The 26729-nt window shown below is 42.5% G+C and overlaps 1 protein-coding gene across 4 annotated transcripts; it reads left to right on the top strand.

Moving 5' to 3' along the window:
* Positions 1 to 68: 68 nt before the first annotated feature.
* MOGAT1 (monoacylglycerol O-acyltransferase 1) lies at positions 69 to 24734 on the top strand. Of its 4 annotated transcripts, none has more exons than XM_050307797.1 (6): positions 69 to 162; positions 11016 to 11194; positions 11612 to 11813; positions 14419 to 14593; positions 17831 to 18030; positions 21071 to 24734. In XM_050307797.1, exons 1-6 carry the CDS (start codon positions 81 to 83, stop codon positions 21223 to 21225), a joined length of 993 nt encoding a protein of 330 aa, XP_050163754.1. In that variant the 5' UTR covers positions 69 to 80; the 3' UTR covers positions 21226 to 24734. The 4 variants fall into 4 exon arrangements, with proteins under 4 accessions (XP_050163754.1, XP_050163753.1, XP_050163757.1 ...); XM_050307796.1 differs by lacking the exon at positions 69 to 162 and adding an exon at positions 700 to 986; XM_050307800.1 differs by lacking the exon at positions 69 to 162 and adding an exon at positions 862 to 1338.
* Positions 24735 to 26729: the final 1995 nt, after the last annotated feature.

The raw sequence follows: 26729 nt of genomic DNA, 5'->3' as shown, positions 1-26729 counted from the left end.
TGGGGACGGGGTGTCCCGGTACTGGCGCTGTCCCTGTCCCCACATGGCACCCCCACTCCCTGCCCTGTCCCCGTTCCCATATGGGACCGCCAGTCCCGGGCGCTGCCGCCGTCCCCGCGGGGAAGCGGGTTCAGCCGGGGCAGCTCTGTGCAAGTTTCGGGAGTGTGTTTTCTTTTCAATTTTCTTTTTTTTTTTTTTTTTTTTTTGGTGGGGGTGGTGGAAGGGGGCGATCCCTGTGACGGACACCCCGGCAGCGAGTAGAAGGCTGTGCGTGTGCTGGTTTTAATTAGAAACGAAAGGCTTGACCCCGAACGCGGCAGGAACTCAAATTTTAAGTTCTGGGTCAGCTCCATAAGCTCTTTAATGGTGTAAGAGCCTTAAGCGCGTCCGGGAGCGCCGGCGCTCCGGGACGCTGCGAGAGGGAACGCTGGCCCGGACCGTCAGGTGCGGGCACAGCTGGCTCCGCGGGTGCGGGGGGTGTGAACACACCTGACTCCGCGGGTGCGGACACAGCTTGGCTCCGCGGGCGCGGACATGCCCCGATAAAGCCGCGGGTGCCTCCGCCCCGGTGCCGCTCAGCACCGTGAGCAGCCGCGGCATCCCGGGCCGTGCGAGCTGTCTCTGAGGACGGGGGTGTAGCAGGACCAGCCCCCGCAGCCGCGCCCGGGCTCTGTCCCGCTCCAGGATCGTGTTTCCGACGGCCGGGGCGGGCGGTGCCGCCTCCCCGTCCCCGCCCGCCGGGGCCCGGCCGTGGGCAGCGCCGGCGGCAGGAGGGGCGCGTCCTCCAGCGGGGCCGCGGCAGAGCAGAGCGGAGCGGGCAGGTGCGGCGGGCTGGGGCTGAGTCTGGAGCCGGCAGGTCCGCGCCTCCCCACGCTGCTGTCCGCCCGCCAGCATGAAGGTCGAGTTTGCCCCCATCAACATCCCCCTAAAGAGGAGGATCCAGACAGTCGCCGTGCTGCAGTGGATCTTCTCCTTCCTCCTGCTTGGTAACAGCCCTCCTTCCTACACTTGCCCCAGAGGGAAAATGGCTTAGAATCGGCTTTTTCCGTGGCCGGCGTTACCTGTGTGCATCGCTCTGTGCCACCCTGTGGCTCCACGTGGGTGCAGAGGCGGCGGCCGCAGGCGAGCAGCAATCCGGCGATCCCCGGGCGGGCAAGAGCGTCGCACTTCTTTCTTCTCTTAAAGCTCTGGATGGCTTTTCCTCTTTTTTTGGGTCTATTTCTTCCTATGGCTTCTTTTTCAAATATAATCCTAAAAAGCTAGTGACTGTGTCTTCACGCTGAGGCACCGTCCAGGTTTCTGACAGCAACTTTTTACTGAACATGAGCATAAAGTCTGGTACATGAGTAATGCTGTTTTCATTAGTAATTTTGTAAAATAACTTTATATGCTGTAGTTCAATAATAAAATTCTCGTTTAACTAGGTGATGACAATTAATAGGGATTGTCAAGGAACTGGCTCAAATGCAGCCATTTCTGTAAACATATGAAAAATGTCCTCATTTGCTTTAAGAAAGTGTTCATAACAATTCTACTTGATAAACTTTTTCCACTGATTGTTCCTCTATAATTAACGTTTCTAATATCTTAATAGACACCTATCACTAAACACCTATTCACAGCAGCAAATGTTATTCACATGGGTAGTTATCTTGAACTCGATGGAATGGGTGACTTGATAAGGTAAGAGAAGCCTTAACTCTCTCAGACTAAAGCCGTGGATTGTGTAAATTGGGAAGTGATTATCGAATAATCTGTTCCGAGGTACAGAGCAACTGACTACCCGTGCCTTACTGGAAATGTTGGAACGCTTCACGATCGTCTATGCCTTAGGACTTACAAGGAGAAAAGGAATGTGTGCATGTCTTTCTTGTTTTACAAATATATTATCCTTCAGATGGTGTGATGTCTTTCAGATTATTTCTTTTTTTAGGCTGTTAGCCCACACATGAAAGATTTGTGTATGTGGGAGAAGCACGGAGGGTGTGAAGCATCTTCATAGATTTATTTATCCTTAGCATTTGGCTCTTTTGTTACCTTTTAATTATATGTAGTTGGAGTATGAACTGTTTGTATTTTTGTCTGCATGGTAAATAGTCTGTACTTCTAATTTTCTGTTATTGAATTAGATCTTGGCAACTGCCATTTTTCCGGTCTCATAATGCAGTGGAAGTTCAGTGGCAATGGAAGTAAGTTTTTTTATCCTAGCAATGCTACTGCAGAAAAACACATCCTTCTGATCTTACTAGAAGTGATTGGGATGCAGAAAATCCATTCTCGCTGTAGTTCAGCAGGAGAAGTAGGCAGCTGTCATCTGCAGCTGGTGCTGTCTGGGAATAAATGTCAAGGAAAATCAGCAAGGAAGTGGTCTTATGGCTGGTTTATGTTGGGGTGTAGTGAGTACATGCGACCATGAAAAAATCAGTTTGCAAGAATGTTTGAATTTTGGTGAACAAACTGATTTTAATAATGATTATCTGCTTGTGCTTCATGGGGTTGTTTATCTTTAGAGCTATCCAAGGTGACCTTTTAATTTCATAGGCGTAAGCTTTCAGTCATGGGGCAGTCAGTGATCTGGCCAAAAAGTTTCATTTAGCTGCAGGAAAATTCAGGTGGCTGAATCCTAAATGACTTAAAGGAGTGAAAAAAGGGCTGGTTTCTGAAGTTCTGGATTGTTTCTATGTCTGGATTTTTTGTCTTCCTCCCCCCGCTGTGCAGATAAAATAGGGAAACATCTGTTTGTAAGCTCTTGAAAAAGTGACACTTTCAAATCATGGAGGGGATGTCCCAGTACAGGTGAAATACTGAAATACTGTGTGAGTTGATTGCAGGAGACATTTGAGATTTAGGTGCTGTTTGGAGGTTTGTATGTGGCTGCAGCTAGTTTATGGCAAGCAAGATCTTATGTAGATCAGTCTGTCTTGTGTTAAATATCTACATGTGAAAACATGAACAGATAATGCCCCGTGATAACTCATGATTCATATTATAGATAGAGCTATTATGTTTAGAGCAGTGAATAACCAGGCTACTGGCCTAGCTCCTAAAGTTGTCCATCTAGGTATGTGGTGACATGCCATAACTTAGTAAAAGAAATTATAGGACTAACAGATAAAGTAAGATAACTCTAGAAATTAGTGCCCTGAATCACAAAAGCTCAGTCGGTTAATGATACCTTTTAAATCAGAGTGACATGGGAAAATGTGATTTGGCACACTGAATAAGCTGTGAGGGGAATGTGAGCCTATTACAACTTGGAATTTGTAATGTGACTTGGATAGAAGACTCAGAAAATTAAGCATTGGTTTTATCTTCCTGGCTGAGAAATGTAAAAATCCCTTTCTCTCCAGGCTTGCTTTCTCGTAATGCTGCATGGTTTTCTGAGACTCTGGAATTGATGACTAAAAATGCCCTCTTGCTTTTGTGCCTAAAGGCTATGCACAAGTTGGCCTGAAATACAGACATGCAGTCTTATCTCCACTGTAGAAAGACCGAATCAGTCAAAAAATACTGAGAAAACAGCTGCAGCAGAATGGTACAAGCAAAGTTCTGCTTCTTCATGCAGCATGCAAACTTAGGCTGGGTCTGCACTACAGATACATTGCTTCTGCTGTCCAGCGTAGGCAGAGTAAACATGCCTCTGCCTCAAAAAAAGCTGTACAGATGTGCACAGAATTTCATTACACACAAAGGGAACCTCTTTAAAATTCTGGCTGTAAGTTCCTGTGCTTCCTTGTTCTGTGCTGCAAGCTGCCAAAGTTCACCCTCAAAGGGGAAAGACAAGTTTTCATTGTAACAGTGATTTGTCTGTTTGTTATCCAAGGGCATGACACCAGAAGCAAAAATAAGTTCTGAAATACTGGGTTAGATGAGAGAAATGCCCATTAACAGATTCCCACCGCATGCTGGTTGAAACTGCAGTATGGTTTCCTATCTTGTGTTCTCCAAGTGCAGCAGACCAAAAAGGTTTAGTTGTAAGTTCCATGAAAAGGTGTTTTAAACGGGCTTCCCTCTTTTGAAAGGAAAGTGTTATTAGTCTGGAGTCCAGAAAACTAAACCTATGAAAACTAAAAATGAGGAAATATGCTGAAATGATACTGTTACTTGCAGTATTAGGCAGGTATCCAAAAGAGCTTCAGGCTGAAGGATAATGTCAAGCCATTAGTGCTATACTGCTGAAACAGCAAATATATGAAGTTTTGCAATTTTATAGTACCTACTTTGGAAAAAAGCTGAAACAAGCCATTTTGATTGGTAGTTTTTATGGCTGTAATTACCTTTGTTAGAGATTCATCGTCTTGGCCAGGGACTGACAGTCCTGGGGCTGGTCTGCCCCCTTCCAAGCTCAGGCAGCACCTGCATCGTGTCTCACTGTGAAGTTGCTTGCTGTTGATCACTCTGTGCCATCGTCCAGCCCAACTCCAGGCAGAAAGTCACCTGGGAAATGAAATCTCCGAGCCTGTAAGTGCTGCTGGACCAACAAAGCAAAGGAGTAACATCACTTACGTTTTTGTACTGTAGGTTTTGTGGTACACACACACAAAAAGAATTGTCACTGTCAATGAATACAATGGATGTCCCTGGTGTTTAACACGGAGTCTTTGTTTTTAAGCTTGGAAATATTTTTCTTAAGAACTTTGAATTAATTTTATGTGTTATGTGTTTACCACTATCTGATATCCTCCTGTTAGGAATAGGTTTTCTGTTTCGTGCACAGTAATTGAGCAGTGATTTATCCTTGGTGTGTGAGCTGTGTGCCTCAGTACTGCACATCTGTATCAGGAGGTGAGCAGTATCTAAGCAGGAGGTAGATCAGAGGGTTCATTTAAAGACAAAACCATTTAAACTAAACCCCAAAACAACAATAAAAAACCCAAAACAAAATAAAATAACCTATAACAAATAAAAACCTAAACAAACAAAAACGATCAAACCAATCAGATTTGGTTAAAGTGCTGCTTGGCAGATGCTTTAGCCTTTTGTTTTCCTTTCTTTCTCATGTGCACAAATCAAATCACAGCATTTTGGAGAAAATAAAGCTAGAAGGTGGGTTGGTGAGCTTCTGTCCTGCTAACTTCTATGCAACTGATGTGAAAAGGGACAGTGGAGTTTGAGCCTGTACAAAATCAAATGCATAACTAGGTAACTTGGGTGGAGTGGTGATGTCTTGGATCAGATGATGATGAGAGGAAAATGAGAGTTTACCCCTATGACAGGGATATCAGTGTTTTGCTCTGAGACAAGGTGGTGGTAGGGGAGAATGATGCATCTTCTAAGGCTCACTTTTGAGGTCCAGCTGATCTTCCTCACTGGGGATTTAGGAAGTGACTGTTGTGCAGGCATGCCTGTGTTTACTAGCAAAATACATACAAAATCAGTATGTAATATAAGGTACACTTTAATCTGCATGAAGCCACAAAATAATATGCTGAAGACATTGTTATATATTAGAGTACATCCTGTTTTCTAGTGATTAAACTTCCATGCATGTAGGATGAAACAGTCTGTTAATTGAACTTGCTGGAGACAGTTTGGGGCTGTGGATCTGGCTTCCCCAGAAGAACAGAAATGATGGAACATTTGCCACAGGGTGAGATATTGCTGCTGAAATAATAAGTGATTTCCGTGTTGAGAAAGCAGGTAATGTGCTAAAGCAAATTATAACTTTTTCCCCAAATATGCCGTGGTTGTTTGTTATCTGGTGTTGATTTAATTCATCAGCGATAGCTGGCTAATACGGTCTTGTTCTTCCTCAAATCCTTTTTTTTAAAAAACTCTTGATCATTAAAAAAACTCAGCTAAGCTCCATGAGCCTATCCTAGCAAGCTGCCTGGTATTGCTACATGTTTGTGTCAGTCTGTAATCATCTATCCATAAAATTTATTGCTGGCCCATGGGTAGGGACAGAAGTGTGATCATAGGGAATAACAGGGTACTTACTGATGCCTGACTGACTAGTATTTCTAGGAATACTGCTTCTGTTACCTTCGTTTTAGGGAGGGAATTTCACCATATATCTGTGTATATTTGTTTGTATCTCAAGAATAAGAAGAGAAAATGGCTGTGCTGTGTCAGGCCAGAGCCCTGGCCTGGCAACCTGTGTGTGAACATAATTGACAGTGGATGCCTACGGAGAGATAGAAGAAACAGGAAATATGTAGACTAAATTTGGCATGCTGTTTCGGGATTTGGTAATTAGTAACCGAGGGATTTATGGTATCCAGACCGCTCTATCTGCAAGTCAGTAGTGCTTAATGCTCCGTATCTGTAGTTTATCAGTGTTTGTCAGTGCAAGGTCTTGGGAACTGCAACCAAATTTCAGCGTAAACAAACCTCCAAACCTTGCATCTTAGAGTGGTTTGTATTTGTTATCACAGCCCTGTTGAAATACAGCTCCCTTGGTAGGAATGCTCAAATATCCTTGTGACTGGGACTCCCAGTTGTAACCAATAACCTAACAAAGGCCCTCCACTACAGGAGACTGACACATATTCAACAAATGCTGGCCACCTGACCACCTCAGATGGATACCAGATTCCTGTGGGCTTCAACAACTTCCCAGTGCAGTTAGTTTAAATATGTTCCCAGCTTTTTCTTTGCTGAGGAGTCTGTATGTGCCATGGGTAAAAAGTGACAGCAAGTTCCTGTGCTCCTGGTGGAAATTCTTAAATTGACAGAATTGCACAGACTAGTAGGCTTTAAACAAGATAGTACTAACATCATGACTCCATTTTTTTAAAAGAGACTTTCTGTATAAAAGCTGCAGAGGCAGGAACTCATTTACTGTTGCCCTGGCAGGTTGCCTCCTTTCAGGTGTTACTTATTGTCCTTGGTCTTACTTTGGTGGGACTGTTGGAGTCTGTTTGTAGTATTTGTTACTTCATTTAAATTTCAGTCACTTTCTTTATGATTTATAGGTAATGCAGAAAGTATCTCCATAAATTAAGGCTGACTTAATTTTTATTTTTCTTTTCCAGCATGAAAGAATCCACTAAGCGGGGAAAGTAATTTTTTTTTAATGCCAAAATTAACTTATTGGTGGTATCTTGAGGGATAATAGAGAAGAGCAAATGTTCATTGGGGATGAAAACATCACTGTGCAATTCTCCTTGTGTGTTCCCTCCAATGTTCTGTTCCTAACCCAGCTCGGAGTCACTGCTCTGAAAACTAAAGGTGTTCTGTTAAAGGTATATCAACATGGTTGTTGAAGGATATGCCATATTTTGTTTTGTAGGTTTGGTTTTTTTTTTCTCCTCTCTGTCCACAGGTGTAAGAAATGAACTTTTCACCTTGCTTTGTCAATTGGTATGCACATGTACTTGTAAAGCCCAGAGAAGTACAATATTAAAAATCACATCTCTACCTGCCTATTCAGGAGAATGCCAGGGGAACAAAGATGCTTTATTTATCATGTCCTTGGTGCGATGGGGTTCAAATTGCTGAACTCTGAAAGTCTCCATCTCATTTGAAGCATAGCAACATAATGTGTTTACAGAAAACTTTGCTAATGGCATGTGGGAAATGGCAGGGGCGGGCTCGTAGTTGAGAGCTGTCAGGCAGTGTGGAGGTTTTGGAGTGAGCTGCTTTGCATAGGTTTTTGGGGCACTACAGAGAGCCAGTAGTGCTGGTTGGATTGAGACCAGCACCCTTGGCACCTAGGACACACCTGCACTGTCTGGGCATGGTTTGAGACTGCTCTGAGAGTAATGGGAGGCTTTTCTTCTACTGGACAATCTTACATTTGGTGGCCCTCGCATTAGATATTGCTCAAACATTTTTGACTCCTTAATAACTACAAATACATTTGGATCTTCTATAATTGTGGCCATCAGCTGTATTTTGTCACCCAATATGGTGTTTTCCTACTTCCTACCTCTGTGGTATTTTAACTATTTTATGAATTTGGTGCCCACAGCTGCAAACTCAGAGCCTGTTCGATGATTGAAGTACAAGGTGTTCAAACATCATGGGGCAGGATGGCTTCCAGTGCTGCTAACACTACATCCATTTGTTGCAACAGATGAGTATCCACATGTTGTATAAATGGGGAAATGGAGGAAAAGGGACTCGCCAACATTGGCTGGAAAAGCTGATTTTCAGAGTCCCAGGGCAGTGATATTTCTTTTAATCTATATTTCTTTTCCCCACACTATTCCAATACACCATAGAGATATTTTTCAAAGCTTTAATTCAAGTTCAACCAAAAAATTATGCTTACAGCATACACAGGATTACATCCAAGGATGTAATGATATAGTAGAGTGATGAATTCCAAGTTACTCACCTTTTGCCTGGAATTTGTTTGTGAATTTGGGTAAAATGATTGCCATTTGTTTACTCATTGTCTCGTCTGAAGGAGAAAACACCCGGTTTGTGTTTATAGGCTCACTGGGTTTGAGTCATCACTGTTTAACTCACCTTTCAGGCTCCTAATGCATTGAAATAATGAGGAGGTATGGTAAAAGGAATTTGCCACATGTCTCATAGGGAATGCAGTAATCGACTTTGTCCTACAAGATGCTGAGCTCTCCTAAGGAAGTGCTAACAGCACGCTTATCTCCCCATACCTTGCATGCACTCAGGAATGTGTTCTAGCTAAAGCAAAGCGTTGAACTTGTTGATCTCGAGTATGTTTGTCTGCATAGGATTAAGTGTTGCTATCTGGGCCTTCTCCCTGCTGATTTAATTAGGTCTCACAGCAAGGATGCTTTGATTAAAAACACCTTTCAGCTATTTGGCTTGGAAACTGATAGCAAAAACCCACGTGATGCTGAACTGAGCCAAATGTGCTTCTGTGAGGAAGGTTAGCAAATATAAATACTTAACAAGTTTTTCGTACCAACTTGAAACTAATAGATTTATGGCGACTTAAAAAACTTCTCATACTTATTCAAACTTAAACTGTGAAATTCAGCATCCTCTCCAGATTAGCATTGGTAGAAATTCCTGTAGTTTCAGAATCTCTTCTTCAAAGAACAGGTAGTGACTTTTTCTCAAAAGATTTCTGTGCCCTATTTTGAAGTGATGCTGGTGTGGGATTCCCGGTGATTTCTCCATCTGGAGCAGTGGAATTGAGTGTCGTCTTCCACCTGTGTTACTTGTCCTTCATTAGTTATGTTGTGTAGAACTTGTTGCAACTCCTGTGAGTTTTCCTCATTGACTTTGGAGGTCTGTGGGTCTCAGTTAGCTGCTGCTCTCACTGAAGTGCTCTTCTGTGCAAAACTCGGGTTGCCTGCTGGAGCAGGAAGCAGTGAATTTCTGTACTGAGGAATGGAGTATCCTTCGAAGTGGTAGATTTGATCCTGCTCTTGGTTTTGTTTATGGTTGTTTCCTCTCCCTTCCTCAGAGCAAATGAAATTCCTTATTTCTGTGCTCATATCCCTGCCATAAATGAGAATGTTCATCCCTGTCTTTCCTACTCAATCTAACCAGCAACTTTGCTTTCTCGGTCTGCTTCTGGATTCTGTGGTAGTTCTCAGTTACCCCATGACAAGATATTCGTGTCTGTTCTGAAGGCACAGTCAAACCAGGCACAAGGAGGAGTTGGCTTAAGTTCAGAAAAAGTAAGTATTCAGGTTGGAGGAAGTGCAAGGGTGTCATTAGGCCAAGTTAAGCTCTGAATTTCAGCCTCTCGAAACCTACTTAGTCTGGGAAGTCTGCTGTGAGTTTTCAATGCCGAAGCAATATCTCTTGAAAGAAGGTGATCTAAACTAGGATGAGTGGTTTTTACTGTTGGTCCATTTGCTTATTTCAAAGTTTTCAGTTCTGGTGATATTTACCTTGTGTTAGCCAAATTATTGCCTGAAGTACTTCTGTTGTTTGTTTTAATTCTGCTCTATTTATGGGTGTATTTAGCTCAGTATGTTTCACTGGTATAATTTCTTTTAGGACATAACAGGATATTTCCCCCATGAAAGCCAGTCAATTGGGAGACACAAAGTGCTACTTCTGCTCTGTAAAATGCCTGTTTCCTACAACTCTGCCTGTTGAGTTTTCCAGTGAGGACTGCGTCCTGTTTTGCTTGCCATTCTGTAAATACATGATGCTAAAGCCCTGACTCCCTTTCAAACCTCGAATGCAGCACCTGATCCATGAGCCTGATGGGGTTTTCAGGAGGTGTCAGAGCAAGCAGGCTGCTGCAGGGAGTACCACAGGGCAGAGAGCAGCAGGTACCTCTGTACTGCTCTTCAGCCAGCTCTGCCCAGGGCTGCTCAAGTTTCTCCAAGAGTGTAAAATTCTGCAAGTTCTACAAAGATGAAGTTTCCCTAGTGTTTCCCTGAATAATTATTTGAGAACTGAGTCATAAAGTAACACGCTGTGTTTAATCAAACAGCTTTTTCTTGCTCTTTGAATTGTGTATAATACAATTATTATGTATCGTTATTGTAGCAGGATGTTCTTACAAATGCATGAGGACTTAAAACTGGTGTTGTGTTCCCATAGCAATGGTTGACTTCCACTTAGAGTGATGTGTTTAGTGTCTAAAGTGGAACCTCTTGATGTTTTATCTTGTCTAATGCATCTTCTTGACCACTGACAGCACTTTTGACTGGGATTAGAACTACCATTCCAATGTTATAGGTAGAGAAACTAAGAAACAGAACGGAAAAATAATTGCCCAACACTGCTCTCATTAGAAAAGAGATGGTGCTGTGGTCCCCTTTCTGTTCTTTCCTTCCACAGTTCTCCTTTATTCTCACTCCCTGGAGCTTCACATCCCTGTTAGTTCTTGCTATGTCCTTTTTTCCTAAAAGCCTTAGGTAAACCAGATGCTCTCTACCAAACATTAGTTACCCAATATCCAGTTGTGCAGTAGAAGGAGAAATAATAGACTGAGGTGGTGTACCTATGAGATGTTTCACCATCAGGGTAACGATGCAATGTGGAGTAAGTTGAGTTCAATTTGTTTACATTATGAATAACATCCATAATAAAAAAATCAGGGCAGGACATTCAGGGTCTTAAAAGGAGACAGGTGTGATTAATGGTTTCCTTTCCCTTTCTGTATCTTGCAGCACAGTTTTGCTGTGGATTCTTCGTGATCCTGATCCTGGGAAACTTCTGGTTCCTTGCTGTGCTGTATCTGCTGTGGCTCTACCTCGACTGGGAAACACCATGTGCTGGGGGCAGACGGTCCCAGTGGGTCAGAAGCTGGACTGTTTGGAAGTACTTCAGGGAATACTTTCCCATTCATGTGAGTAAGAGGTTTCTCACAGAACTCTGAATATTGGAACAGAGGCAGCTTGAACAGCCATGAGCATGGACAACTGTCTAAGACTCATCTTTGGTAAAATTCTAATTCACTCCAGGGTGAACTTAACTTATTTTTAAAATATGGGAAATCTGAGATTTAGTGACAAAAAGAGGCAGGGCCTGGTTTTCTGCTTGGACTGTTGTGTCACAAGGTAGTGCCTCAGCACAGTAAATGCTAGTCATGATATACTGAGACACATCTGTTTAAACTTCGTTCATCTGTAAAATGGGACAATGGTTTAAAGTGCTCAGAAGGAGATGAGTTGTCATCGGTTCTGTGTCCTGTCAATGTGCAATCTCCCTACTTGTTGTTTTTGAGGTAAGTATTATAATGTCCTCCACTGGCTCTATTTTTCAGCTGATAAAAACTTCAGATCTGAACCCAAATCACAACTACTTACTTGGCTTTCACCCTCATGGGGTCCTGGTAGCTGGAGCCTTCGGAAACTTTTGCACCGGTCCAAGTTTCAAAAATTTATTTCCTGGGCTTACTCCATATCTTCATATCATGCCCATCTGGTTTGGCTGTCCCTTCTTCAGAGAATACGTAATGAGTGCTGGTAGGTAAAAGCAGAATGTCTCAGCTGTTCCTCCATGTTGTAGCTTCTGCTTCAAATGTAGGGTCTGTTCCTCTACTTATAAAGGTAAGTAATTTCACTTTAGAAGGATCAGTGTTGATGATAAATTTAAGCTGTATTTTGTAGTGAAATGTTGTAACAAAACAACTTGGAAGGTTTTAGTAATAGTTTTGTTAAATTATACCGCTGAGCTTTTCTTCCTTTCTGAAAAAAGTTCGCTGGTTATCTCTTGAACGGTGAGACAGCAGTTGAACTGTGAGACTGAGTACCCTTTATATGCAAGAAGACAAGGGCAGAATAGTTTATAATGTTATTTAGTCATTGAGCAGGCACTTGTGAAACAAATTCAGGCTAATCTCTTACCTGAAGGGCTTAAAGTCTTACTCATCAGAAATATCTTTCTAGTCGGATCTTAATTCCATGCTTCTGACTGAGGTCCCATATTGCAAATTTGTGTAGTTTTAATTGAGATGTAAACTCTAAAGACAGGAGCATTTTTTCTCTGTTCTGAGCAGCACTTATCATAAAGGGGTGATAGTCATGACTAGTGCTGCAGTAATGAAAAATAAGCACTAAAGTTGGGGGAACAGAAGAATGAGTCATGAAATCAGGACTAGTGTTCCCCCACAGTGTTTAATACAGGAGTTATTTTACTTAAATTCACTCAACTAAAGCATTTTGTATGGTCTGATGCACAAGACTAGGTTTAGAAGACAGAGATCTAACTTTATTCCTGACTGTAACACAGTGGTGTGATCTCAATAAGCTACTCCATTCATAGAAACAGGCCTAGGGTGTTTTTCAGATTAATATCACAATTACGTATCTACATATAGATCAACATAGCAAAGAATGCCTTTCCAGACAAATGTTATTTCTGAGGAGATTCTTTGAGGCTTGCAAAGTGAAGGATTGGCAGTGGTAGAATATGATCATTTTAAATATTGTCTTTTAAACCCTGTTAAACTTCCTAGGCTGGAAGTCAGCTTTACTTGTTTTTGGCATCTTGACCCCCAGGAACAAATATTTACCTGCAGGATAAGAAACAACTGCAATAAAAAGCATGCAAAAGAGTAAGTCAGCATTGGAGCTCGGTTTTCTGGGTATGCAGCTGATAAACCAGAGAGGGCCTTCGGTGTAATACAGGTTATCAGTCAAGTCATGAAACACAAAATCTTCCTTGTACTGCAAGCCGTGCTCCTAGCACATTGTTTCATTTCCCAGTGTTGTTCTGCCTGTCTCCAAAGCCTGCCTGGCTGGAGTTGTCTCTGCACTGGGAAGCGCAGTCGCAGCAGTCCCGAGCTGTGCTGTGAGTGAGCAGGGAGCAGTGCCCGTATGCAGGCTGACATCTCGGCCTCAGCAGTGGGACAGATTTGTCCTGGGGAAACTCAGTGGCCCTTGCTTTCCTTTCCAGAGAAGATGCAAGCTGATGTGTGAATGAGAATCACTTGAATTATTTGCGAGTCAGCTGCATTTTTCAGAGTAAAAGTGACTGTGAAGACCTATATGGCAAGTGGAAGTAGCTTTTTACTCAGGTTTGAACTTGCTCCAGTAGCAAGCTACTCCTCTTGGTGGCCAGCTCTCAAAACTAGGTTACAGTAATTTTTCCTTTTTTATGAAATTTTTATAATCCACATTGTAATGTCCCTGGTAGAAAAACACCCAAGAGAGTAACAGGACATCCAACAGAGTGCATTTTGCTACCAGCTCTGTTAAACCAACCACAACATCAATTAGACTTGATCTCTAAATTGTCATTTGGATTATATTAATTCAACACAGTGTATTTAAACATGGCTTCTCGGTAAATGGTACTACTATGAGCCTTTGAAGTAAAAATTAGGGTGCAAAGGAACTCTGGAAAGGTTAGGTGAGTATCTGTTAGAAAGGGGATTTTTCAAAGCACTAAGATCTAAATCATTGATAAAGGCTTGTACAGCAGTGTGCTTCTGAGTGGGAGTACCACAAAAGCTTCATGTAGCCTGCTATTTTAGCCTAAATAGTTTGGTGAGTGCCAGGGCCTGGGTACTAGAGAATGAGCCCTTGCAGTCACTGGGAATGGTACAAGTGAATCTTTTCTGCTTCTTGTAATGCTGTCAGGCCATTGCCTTAAATGGAGCTGCTGCTTTATAGCTTTGAAAAGAATGAAGGGGATCAGCTTGGCACTGTAGCTCGGTGTTTGAGTTAACAAGTCCTCTATTCATTCTTTTAACCCCTCTGTGCCTGTGTTTGTATGCACCTGCTGTATGGCTTTAGCTGCTGCCTCTTGACAGTATCTGCTGCCATTGAACTCCTCTGTTCCCAGGCACAGAGTCTCTCTGAGGGGGAGTTGACTTGGCAGAGGAGCACACTGAAGAACTCAATACTCTTGCAATAGTCATCAGCATTTAGCTCATGAGTGTGAATCAAAGGACTTGCCTAAGACCAAATTTGTTGCAGAGTGAGGAGTTGAACCCAAATCTTTGAACTCTGTCCTGTGCTGTTATAATTTTGAAACACAATCTAGATATTTAAAAATATTTCTTAAATTCCATTGTACTTGTACATGAAGATCCAGTGGTCACTCCTAACATGTTTTCTCCTGAAGGAATGGTTTCTGCATCCAAGGAGAGTGTCTCGTATGTGCTGAATAAAGAAGGAGGTGGCCATGCATCTGTCATTGTGATCGGAGGAGCAGAGGAATCTCTGAATGCACATCCTGGAAGTCTAACACTGAACATCCTCAAGAGGAAGGGCTTTATTAAAATGGCCCTGAAACATGGGTAGGTTTCCCATTTAGGCTGCTGTAGTGAGCATGCTTTGAATGCAGATTGATTCTTAAATATAGTTCATATTGTATAAACTTAGAGATTTTGAAAGAGTTACTTGTCTAAGAACATGCAGATATCGGGCACAGGAGCAAGCCTGTCCACCTAGATCCTATCTGCAAGGAAAACTCCCTTTGACTTTCATAATTTGTAAGCAGTAGGTGTTATTAGCATATCTTGTTTTGTTTCATTTGTTTCTTGCACTAGCAAAGGGTAAGAATTATGAAACAATATTAGTAAACCTTGGCTGGTTTTACTGAGTAGAACAAACATTCTGTTGTCTGGTCTGTAAACTGAAGTTATATTAAGGTAGAATTTTCTTATCAGGTTAAGCAAACAAACAAATTGGAAGGCCAGGACCTGTTTTATTAAATCACTGAAAATTTGTGGTCTAGAAGGATCTACTTTCACCATCATTCTAAAGACTTTCTTTTGAGGATTGTTATTTGCAAAAGCAAGTTCCTGGGAATTTTTTGTGAAAAACTAGCTTACCTTTTATTATCAAGCAGCCATCAATGTGTAACTAAACAGAGATGGTATTATCTTTTGAGTGATTTACATAGTATAAGCTACTGTGTTTGTTCTGGACTGGTCTAGATGGCTTGTAAATTAGAAATATTGGAAGCAATGGCTTGTACCTGATAAGCTTTCTGAAAAGCTCCCAGGATTATATATCGACATGTGAAACAATGAGAAAAAAATACTGGTCTTGAGAAATCTGTAACAGCTTTTTAAGCCATTAACTGGGAAAAGGTGGTCTACAAGAAGAGCTCTCTGTTTTCCCACAGGATGCTAAGGTCTGTTCTAGAAGCTGTTCTTTGTCAAAATTCCAAGAGGGTTTCTTATACATATCACTGGGAGATTCATAAAGGACCTGTTTGCCAGTAGAAAGTAACATTTTAGTCTAATTTCCACCCAGAAACACCTCTTGTGTATTTGAATTAGAATTTTAGTGCCTAAATGAGTCTTTACTCAATTTCTGGACAGCTGCTGATTAATTCAGCAGGACCCTCAACACTTCTTTTGCTTGTTTTAACCATAAAGATTAGAAGAATAGTTAGGTGCCCCCCCCCTTTTTTTTTTTTTTTTTTTGAGCATGTTGATAAATATCTGGTCTGTCAGATCACCAAGGTTGGTCCTTATCTCTCATCTAAATTGATTTGGATTGAGAAATCAGATACACCTGTGCCTGTCGTGGCCTTGATTTCAAAAGCATCTCCAACACACAACAAGAAGATCAGGACACTTACAAAACACATAAATGGCTGCTGTGGGACAATATGACTCTAACAGAGCTCTTGCCCAGAGATTCTGCAGCCATTAATTGTTTCGGGTTTTAATGCTTTATTTCTGAAAAGTAACAAAATGTGAAGAAAGCTTCCAACTCACATGGCAATGAAAGGGAGGCTTGGGTGACACAGATGAGAAGAGCCACCTGCCATCAGTGCCTGCACACATTCCTGGTGCTCATGAACTGCAGCATCAAATACCGAGAGAGGAAGGGGCAATGCAGGAAGCTGTCCCCTCTGCCCCTGGCTCCTGTGCTGCCAGCACAGAGAAGCTGTGTTCCTCAGGTAGGAACTCGTCAAAAGTGGTCTGAGTGTGTCAGCAAAAGTCCTCTGCACTTCTGCAAAAGGCATTTTGGTCCAAGGTAGTACAAATATCTGATATGAAGTGAAGAAATCCTAAACACACGAAACAAACGGCGAATCAGCTGACTTATCTTTAGTTTCATAATCATAAGTTACTGATTTCCCTGTCTCAACCTCCTACATAGCATCTTGCAAAAGCCTTCACCAGATTAAAACAAATCCCACAGTGTCAGGGTACTGTTGCACCACACGATATTCCTGTTTGCCTCAGTGTTGTAGTAAAAAGTGGAGTTTTTACACGGCCACAGGAAGTACCAGGCTTTATAATATTTCCTTTACAGGTGGCTGGTAATATGTGCTCCACTGGAGAAAGAAACTCTGAGCAGACACCAGTCAGAATAGTAGGTGGGAGTGATAGTCTGTGTGAGTCCTCAGGCTCAAGAAGCTGTTGAAGCAGTTGGTTTTTTTCTGTACTGGTGGGTTTTGATTGTCTGCAGTATTTTCCTGCCAGCTCTGTCCTCAGTGCATCCTCCATCCTCCTCAGCATTCAGAGCCACACAGAAATTCATCCTGACAATAGCAATGCTGCTGTTTTACAGTAATGTTTTCCTCAAAGATAGTGTGGGCTGCATGGAGCTAAAATATAGAAGCTAAGACTTAAGTAAAGCAAATAAAACATCTGTGAATCCTTCAGAGACTGCTTAAGATCACACTGCTCTTTTTTTCTCTAAAGTCTTTAGAACATTTAATGAAACTAAGCATTATTCAAAAGCATACTGCAGTCAAGGTCTTCAGTATAATGGTGGATTTACCTGCTGGAGACAACTGCACTGATTCCATCTACCCAAGTAGTTTGTCCAGGAGTCAGTGCCTTTCTCCCAAGCCAATTCATGAACTGAATGAGAATTTATTAGGCTGTACAAGAGCCAAAGCGAGTTCATGTAATTTCTGTGGGTAGGATTTGACCTCTGATAATAATGGATTATTAAGGCTGGTGTTTTCGAAGAAGTCTGGAGGAAGCAGGATTTCACTGGGACTTGGACAGCAGAGGAGAAATTTGGCATTGCAGTCATGTCTGTGAGGATGTCTGGTTTTTATCATGGTTTTTATGCTGAAATCAAGGGCATGCATTACTCTGCTCAAAAGACAAAGGCAAGCCAAGATCTGGTTTTGATGCCACCCATCTGGGACCTTTGTAGGGTTAGAAATGAAGCTTCTTTGCTTCCCAGTGGAGAAAATGTAGTGCAGCAAGGGTGGACTTGCTGAAGTAGAAGTGGATAAACTCGTACTTATGATATATACAATTACTCACTTTTATGATTACACACAGTCATAACAAGTTGCAATAGGTACCAAGTAAACACTGCCAAAAGCTAGTTGCTAGTTGTATGCCTATCACTTTTTTTTTTTAAACACAAACCACCCAAGGCATCCAAAAAGCAGCTGCACATCAGAAGGGTTGAATGCCTGTTGTTGCTGATGAAACCTAAAGCTGCTGAAGCTTTCTGTGCTGGTTATTGTGAAACTGCTTCCATGCTGCTGATGTGTGAACTGCAGTGCAAGCTGATGTGGGGTTCTCAGTGCCCTCTTTGTTTTACAGGGCTCATCTGGTGCCGGTGTTCTCCTTTGGGGAAAATGAACTATTCAAACAAGTTGCAAACCCCAAAGGCTCGTGGCTCAGAAATGTACAGGAAAAGTTGCAAAAGATAATGGGCTTTGCTTTACCCCTATTTCATGCTAGAGGAGTATTTCAATACAGTTTTGGCTTAATACCTTACAGGCAACCCATTCATACTGTTGGTAAGTGCCTTTTCTAATGCTTTTACAAATGTTTAGAAATTCATCAGTGTGCTGCTTTATAAATTTGTTATAACAAAAAGAATTTATTATTGTGTATCTAAAACCAGTATGTGAGGTTTAAGCTATTTTTTTTTTTAATTGCTGTCCTTCCCAGTTAAAAGGGGGAGGTTTTGTCTCCTTTCCCTTTTCTGTCCTAGGCCATATCTTACTCTTCATTCTCAGTTACTCACAGGCTTAGCAGTCCAAAAAGAAACGCAAGGGTTGTCCAGTCCATGGATTCTGGATGCTGCATTTACTATGTTAGAAGCCCAGAACCTTCATTTCTTAGCTCTGCAGAGAAGTGGCAGCTGGGTGATGCACAGCCACCACTGCAGTGCTCTGGAGCAAGGCTACTGGAAGGAACTTGTGTAGTCCTGACCTGGAGTTCATCAGGACAGAGGGAAAGATGGAGGAGGAAAGGGAGAGGGCACCTTGCAGCACCTCTGCCACAGCCCTTGGACAGGCTGCCACTTACATGGCTTTGCAGGTCTTTAGGGTTTTTCCTTCCCCTTTGGTTTTTTCACTATGGAAAGATCCAGTCATGTTTAATTGTGAGTGTTCATGCCAAAACAGGCCATTTGGAAGAGTGTTTTTCCCCAGAAGTTTTCATTATTGGTCATCCACTCTCACTGGAGTGTGGAACTGAACATATTTTAATGGCTTTAAGTAGTGCTATTGACAACCACACCTTTAAAAAAAAAAAAAAGTGATGCTGGGCATCATGCAAAAGCAACAGTTCTCTGTCTGTATACTTTTTGACAAATAATTTTTTGCCAGATTCTGACTGGAGTGAACTAATGAAACCTTTTTCTAAAGAAAAGTAAGTCAAGCTTTTCTGGTGTTCCACAAGGGACATTTAAGGTGGCCCTCCCTTTAATGGAGGGATGATTTTATTTTAGTACAAAGCAAATAAAAAATGTTTAACACAAAAATGTAGCTCTTTTTATGTTCAATTTCATGCAGATCTGTGTTTTATCACTTCATGCAGTTAAATATATTGAAAAGATTTAATTTTTAAAGCCCACATTGTTCACAGGTAGGCTAAAAATGTCCCTTAATTTAAAGCCAGAGAGTTATGAAAGAATTGAAATGAGATGTATTGGATGACATGAGATGTATTTTCTGCAATTTTTCCTTTGGCTGATGACACTGAGACTGTTGTGAAGCTTAAAATGTCTTACTCTGAGTCAAATCATCATTGTTATATTTACTGCAAGTGCAGAGGTGGTCCCTGGCAAGAGCACAGGAGTGCTACAAATCAGCAAGACCAGAGTCTTGCAACAGAACTCGTAAGATCTGATGAAATCCTTCACCTTTATCTTTCCTCATGTTTGAGAGCTATCACGATGTCCTTGTGTCCTTGGAGGCGTGTGTGGGGTATTCTTGGTGTGGCCCAACGTGGCTTGGAAAGCATTGGCTCTGCTCCTGAGAGCTGCAGGGTCACAGTGAGCTCCACCTGAGCCAGTGTCACAGATTTCAGAGTATCCTGAGTTGGAAGGGACCCACAAGGACCATCAGTTAGCTGTGTTGACAGCGTTTTACTCATGGTTCAGAAGTCACGGATCCTAAATCCATTCAGCTAACCAAGGTTTGTGCAGTCTGAGTGTTTTTTGGGCTTGATCAGTGAGGTACTTTTGTTTTTCCTGAAAATTATTACTGCTTTTCAGAAATAGAAACAACTCTCAAATATCAAATTAAGCAGGTTTCTTAAAGCTGCACATAAAATTAGGGAGATGAGTGTAGTTTCTAATTCCACAACAAATCTCCACTCTTGGGAGAAGAGGCTGCTGCAGAAGGGCTTGGGGGTTTGTTTGCTGTTTCCAGTCCTGCTTCTGGAAATCCTGTATTGTATGTATATTGATTTCATACCCCCTAAGGTGTTGCTCAATCCAGGGCTGGGTTCCCAGCCCTATCCACGTAAAGTCTGAATTTCAGCACCACACAGGGCCCCAGAGCTGTTGGCAGCTGAAGCTGCAGCAGGAAAATGCAGACTCAGCCTCTTTGTGGTTCTGGCTAGGCTTCCCCATAGTCAACACCATCCAATTTGAAGTGGCAACATCTGTTGAAAGGGATTTTCAGGTGCCTTTGTAAAAGCTCCTGGGGGTGCTTTTAACTCTCTGCTTTTCTACAGATTTTCTCTGTAATCCCTGTTTGGGTCTGTTAAAGTCTTGGTGCCTCCAGTGCAAGAACAGCTGTAAAACTCTGCAGTGATTGAACAACACAGGGAAGACTGAGATCATGGGAAGCTTCTCTTAGCACATCTCAGGCTTTTTAACCATAGCTTTCTGTAGAGGAGGAGACTGCCCTCCAGACATCCATGTTCCCTCTTGCTCTCGCTCCAGTGGAGCAAGTAGCAGGCTTTGCAGTGCCTGGAGAACATTTTGGTTGCAGTGACATTCGTGGGCAATGGATAGTTCAGAGACACCTTAGAAGGTCTGGGAGTTTACATGCTACCCTAGGCTGAGGTCACTGACAACATTTCTGGCTCAGTGATACCCATTCTGAAAAAAAAAAAAGGAAGGTAACTGTGTTTCCTTCAGTCCTGTTTTGTGACTGGGTGGCTGAGGGCACCTCTGTTCTCACAGGCATGTCCCTCACACTGAACAGCTTTAGTATTCCAATCAGAAGACTGTGAGAAAGTACATTTTTCTAAATACTGTGTTGAACTTGTGGACAGCACATAATGCATGGGATTGTATCTTGAACTGTAAACAACTCCTTCAAGTTAGAACTTAATCCCCTTCTCACTTGCTCTTTTGCTGCCAAACTGAAATGGTGGGGGGTTTAATTCATTTTAACTGAACTTGAGCAAAAGCAAGTGAAAAACCAGGCCCAGGACTCAAGTTTGTGAGAGGCAGGATCAGGCCCCACGGCAAGAGAGTTGTGCTGTGATTCTGTCATCTCCCTGGGAGCTGTGTAGCATCTCTTACAGGAGGGACAGCAATTCTAATTTAAAAGGGATGTCAATGAAGCTAATGTTGCTGTTGTGTTTGATTTGCAGTGGGAAGCCCCATCCCTGTGAAAAAGAACTTGAACCCCACCACTGAAGAGATTGATGATCTACATGCATTGTATCTTCAGAAACTGAGGCAATTGTTTGAAGAACACAAAAAAAATTACGGGATCCCTGAGCATAAATCTCTCATCTTCGAGTAGCAAATTACAATTTGAAATTCCAAATCTCATGGAAAGAAACAGTATCTGCTGAAAGATGTCTTTGTTGCAATCCATATTTTGCAAGCTGTAATTATCCTTATGCAAGGAATACTTTTAAGAAGGGATTATTAGATGATTTGTTGATTTTTATCTTACTCTTGGGTGGGGGGGAAATCTTTGGGATGGGAGCCTCGAAGCCAGTGTTGTTTTGAGTTGTCCTTTTAGGTTTATCTGTACCAGAAATGCAAGTAAGAGACCCCACATAGATGTTCTTACTGCCACTGTACCTACCCATAGCTTGAGCACAGGAAATCGCCCCAGCACGAGATCACGAGCAGGAAAAGTATAAACCCAAGAAGTCTTTGATTAGAAGTTAAGAGACTTTCCAGCATTTATCAAACATGGCATCAGGTTGTTCTCTGAACGTCAGAAAGCCACTGCTGCTCTTCCAGAGAGATGACGGTGTGTGTTTTCAGCAGATGGGTACTGTAAACCATTTACATGAGAATTCAAGAATAAATAGGAGCTTTCAGCCCTGAATAGGATATTGGCAAAAGTGGTTTGTCCAAGTTATGAAGCAGAGCAAACCTTCTGTTTGGAGGAGAACAGTGTTTTGAGCTTTTGTGTGCATGTGTGTGCTGGGTGGTGGGAAGCACTGAGCGATGGGACAATGAATGTGTGGGACAATCTGTGTTTTGAATCTTCAGTTTGGAAGATGAAGCAGCTTTGATAGTTCCAGCTTGAGAGGAGATGGCAGGCACAGGACAGGAGAAGTGAGGGAATCGTGTGACCTTCACACCTTGTGCAAAGCAGAAATGATCACAGGTCGAGCACTTGCACAGAAGGGAGGGGAGCCCGGTTTGCTCAGTCTGGTTCTGAAACTCCACCAAGGAAAGTTGACTTGATAATGCCTTTTTCTTCCCCACTGACAGGTGTGGGGAAGCACGTGTACAGCTGTAGCTGCAGTGTGACACAGCTGCAATGCCAAGACAGTGTGAGCACAGCTGTAGGGTGCAGCAGGTTAAGAGGGTGCTTTGTATATAAACCAGGTGCCTAAAGTTGTATCCTAAATGTGGATATCAATTTCAGAAAAAAAAGGAAAAAAAAAAACCTGAGACAAACTCTTTTTCAGTTAAAATGCCTAGGTCTTGGAGATTATGGTGCATGGAGAGAACTGCAGTATGTTACTGAATTTTTTATGAGATAAATTCTTGTATTTGTACATGCTTTCTATCTGCATGTGGACTTTGCAGATCTGGTATTACTGAAGAGTTTGTTTACTTTAGGCAGTTTTGGTGCCTGAATATTACATCAATTAGGAGCTCTGGCAGGTTGTGCACAGGGCTGTCAGGCAGCCTAGGGCATCTGCAGGTGGTTCAGTTCAGCACTGGGATGCTCCAAGAATAGCAGGACTGGGCACACTGTGTGCTTGCTGGGCTGGAGGCTTCTTAGAAGAAACACTGTTAGGACTTTGGGAACAAGGTAGAACTCTGGAAAGAAAATATCTTAGCAAGATGAAGGTGTTTAAAGAAAAGAGTGGAAAGATCTCAGCTCTTACAGAGTGAACTCCTAATGAACCAAAGCTCCAAAGCCAAACAAGTATTTGCCAGACAGAGCAGATATATGTGTTCCAAAACCCCTGCAGCAACACGTTGGTTTCCTCAGAAGGGCTCTTCCTTTTACTGCATGTTTGTCATATGGATGTAGGCAACACTGAGCCCGTGAATCCTGCTCTCATTTTCTCTTGGACAATAGAGTCTTTCTAGGAACCAGGGCTGGAATTTGCAGTGCCTGAAGAAGCCCCTCTTTCCTGACAGACTGCTGTAAACGTGCCCACAGTTCACCTCTACTTGAGCCTTGATGCCGTGTGTGTTTGCCCTCTCTTCCCATGCCTTTGCTTCCTGATGATCACTGTGGTGTAGGCGTCTTACTTCCTCACTCTCTGTCCATCTTTCCCTGGGGTGAGATCTCTGGGCTGTCTGTGCATGCAAAATACTGAGTGGTGTCTCCTCATTCAGCACAAATGGGTTTTGGGAGCAGGTTTTGAGAAGAGGAAGCACTGTGACTGTACGTGTCTGACACGAGTTTAAGATCAGGATTGTTTCAGCGCTTGGAAGGGCATGTTTCTAGGGAGGTCAAACACAGCAGGTTTTTTCCTGGGCAGAGGTCTGTAGGGTCCTAAGCACTGTACTAAGTAATGAGCCCTGAGCAGTCATTTTTGCTAAGCCAGCCGTGTGAAATTTCCTTTGGATCTGCTTCTTTGCTGCCTGCCCTGATGAGTAGTGCTGATTTTCTCTCCTAGATCATCTGCTCTAATGAGATATTTCCTCTCGTTCTCTGTCTGTTCTTTTTCCATTATCTTATGATATAGAAGCTCAGGCTGTAAATTTAAAAATATTAATGTTGAGAATGGGAAGTAACAATGGATTTTTGTTGACCAAATTAACCAAAACTTCTAGGGAATATGCATTATTTATTGTTATTATTATTATGATACTGATTTGGGGGCAATATGTGGACCAGAGGGTACCTTAGAAACAGGCTTACCTCTGAATTCCATGAGAAAATTATCTGTGGGCTCTGAGTACCATCCATAACTGGCACAGGCAGAACAAGTAGGGATTGTGTTACTATGACTACTGATATTGTCATTGCTTTGTAATAGAGGGAGATGCAGAAAGAAAGAAAATAAGATCTGCAAGCTACTTAAATATTTATCGTTGCTCAATAACTGCTGACTATAGTTTATGATGGTCCTTCCAAACTACCTTTTATTAACCACTTGTCTAGTGTATCTAGGACAATTCTATTTTAAAATAGAATTTCCATCTCTAAAACCTGGTGGACATGGCATCCTCTGAAATATTTACCTCTGTGTTAGTGTGTGGATTTGTGAAGCAGCCTCACAATGATGAGCTCAAAGGCCAGAGCCCTGGAAGCCACAGATGGCCTCATTTTGGCCAGTGAAGGCACCAATCCCACCACTGCTGCAGCCATGAGGAGGCTGCCCATGTTTGTTGGAGCAGCACAGTCTTCAGTTGAGGTTCATGCTGGACAAAGCAAGAGCCAGTAGGAATGGTGACACCCCCTCCCCAGCTGTGACTAGAAGAATTGGGTAGTGCTCAGATTTCTGATGGGATGATCACACTGAGTGGGGTCTGCTTCGTGGTGTGTTTCTCTTTGTGCCTTTTAATGCCATAGGTAGTTCCAGGAAAGGGATTTTAATGCCACAGGTAATCCCACTGACAGAGATGCTCTGCCTCTATACCATGCAAACACTGCCTCCCCAGTGTGCTCAGGATAACAGTACCTGCCTGTTCCCTCATGTGTGAACATCCCTGTGCCAAATTTTGTTTACAGAAAGTCAGTCCTCAAGTATTTTTACTTGGTGAACTACAAAGCATATTTTACATTTTGTAACTTTTTATGGTACCTGTAAAATATGACCATCAGTTGTTTCAGTGATAGCTGTGGCAAGATCTGAGATAATAAAGGTTTGTATCAAAGTGGACTTGTGTTGACTGGAATTCAGATTTGCACCACTGCTCCTCAAGGGGTCATATGTGCTCATACCATGCTGATAAATCAGGGAGTGGGGAAGGTGGATGGATTGCTTGCTGCAGTCTCCCGAAGGGTCACTGGAAACCAGGTTCCTGCTGGGGTTCCAAAGGATCTGAGGAACAAGTGACCCACAGCAGGAAGGGCTGGGCTGCAGCAGCCCACAACCAGGAGCTCAATGCCAAGAGGGCACAACAGGGAAGCTGGAGCACGGGAGGATGGGCAATCCCTTGAGGAGTTGGTGAAATAATAGTTTTTTGAAGTTGAATTCAACTTCAGTTTAAAGGCAAGTTTGAATTTTACATGAAACTTGCATCAAGAAGTCCAAATCTTAGTAACTGTACCCTAGAAAGAAGAACAAAGGTTCTGCAGAGGCTCTGCTTAACTCTAGGAACTGAAGAACTGAATAGCTGTTTGGAGTAAAAAATGTGTTGCATTTGTCCTTTGGGAAGAGGAAAACGACTCACAACAGTGATGTACTTAATGTTTGGGGTTTTTAAGTAGGGCAATGTTACACAGCACTAACAGCTGCAGTGACAAGTGTGAATTCCAAAGCCTAGAAAAGGCTAATTGTATTTTGTTACCATTTTAATACTTTCTCTGTGCAATGATCCCACTTTGCATCTCCGTATACTATAAAGAGGAAAAATGGATAAGAAGTGGCCTTGGATTACTTTGAAGTAGTCCCATTATGTGTGTGCATGTGTAAATTGGAGGCGTGTCATGGTTCATCAGTGGATCAACATCACATCCTGGTGTTGCTGAAATACTGAAAAGAAGCATGTTATACCTGTGAAGCAAGAAATGGAGAAAAACAAGGAATGGAGATGAACTGGACATTCATTCTTCTCAAGGTGCTGCAGCAACACAAATCCTGATCACAACTGCTTGTGATAGGTAAGTGATATGGTGATATTACCTCCTTACCCAAGCAGTTGATTCTGAAGGGAATTGGGTGGCCTGAGGGATGTAGATGTTTCTTTCAGCTGATGTTTCTTAAGGTTGGTATCAATTTCATGTCAGCTGAACTGCTGGAGCAGTGCCCATATTGCAGAACCCAGGAGAGCCTTGTGTTTTTTTTCCAGTTTAACAGGCAGAATAGAGCTGCAGAAAAGGAAGAGAAGAAGACAAAGGAGAGGAGATTAATTTACTTAATGCAGTCATATGCTGGAGAAATATATGCATCTAAAAAAGTAGCTAAAAGAAGGTGAGGAACCATATCCTCTATGGTTGCCTTCCATACACTGAGTTTCACAAACAGCACAAGCTTGGGAAAAGCGTTTGTGGTGCAAAGAGGAAGAGCTTCCCTTAAAGCGTGCTGGGGTCAAGAGATACTTGTTACCCCAATGGACAGGCATTTAACCTGGATCCTTTTCCATCTTGGGCAGTTGTAACAATTACAACTGTTAGCCAGGGGGCATCTTCTGTTTGTGCAATTTATTTTCAGTTAAGTTTCCTTCCGGCATGAATGGAGCCCCACTGCTTTTGGAATAGCCATGCTGAAATTTAATGAACAGACCAGGAGCCCGGCATGTTGGCTGTGAGCTTTTCTTGGCTAACATGAGTCAGCGGTGGTCTCATCTTTCCCTTCTGCAGACAGCAAGCATTATTTAATCACAGAGAATAGGTGTGTTGAGTGGAAAACTCTCATTCTCTTTGTTTGCAGAGCACTGGTTGTCCTCTGGAGACATGAACTACAGCGTTTTCCTGGGGAAGTTGCTTAGGACTAATTCTTACACGTAGTAATACGGACATCTACCGTGCTTCAAAATGCACTGGAAGTCCACGCTAAAACACAAGCCAGGTGGTTTACTTGCTGCTAAAATCTGTGCCGTTTCTCGTTTCGGTAAGTGACACAGCACTGCCTGTTTTGAGTTTGGGGAAGGTGGGGAGCGCCGGGCCGGGATGAGCCGTGCGGGCTCAGGGAGCGCCGCCAGGTGCCGCCC

The sequence above is a fragment of the Myiozetetes cayanensis genome, unplaced genomic scaffold, assembly GCF_022539395.1.
Source record: "Myiozetetes cayanensis isolate MyiCay16 unplaced genomic scaffold, myiCay2020 scf13, whole genome shotgun sequence".
Classification (NCBI taxonomy): Eukaryota; Metazoa; Chordata; class Aves; order Passeriformes; family Tyrannidae; genus Myiozetetes; species Myiozetetes cayanensis.
The sequence above is the reverse complement of the archived record's forward strand: the minus strand, read 5'-3'. Positions and strand labels throughout refer to the sequence as shown.

What these genes read in the sequence shown, in the direction of transcription:
- MOGAT1 (XM_050307796.1), top strand. Translation starts at nt 893, where the DNA reads ATGAAGGTCGAGTTTGCCCCCATCAACATCCCCCTAAAGAGGAGGATC. An exon ending in AAAATGGCCCTGAAACATGG is followed by an intron (nt 14,594 to 17,830) that starts GTAGGTTTCCCA and finishes TTTGTTTTACAG; the next exon opens with GGCTCATCTGGTGCCGGTGT. An exon ending in GCAACCCATTCATACTGTTG is followed by an intron (nt 18,031 to 21,070) that starts GTAAGTGCCTTT and finishes TTTGATTTGCAG; the next exon opens with TGGGAAGCCCCATCCCTGTG.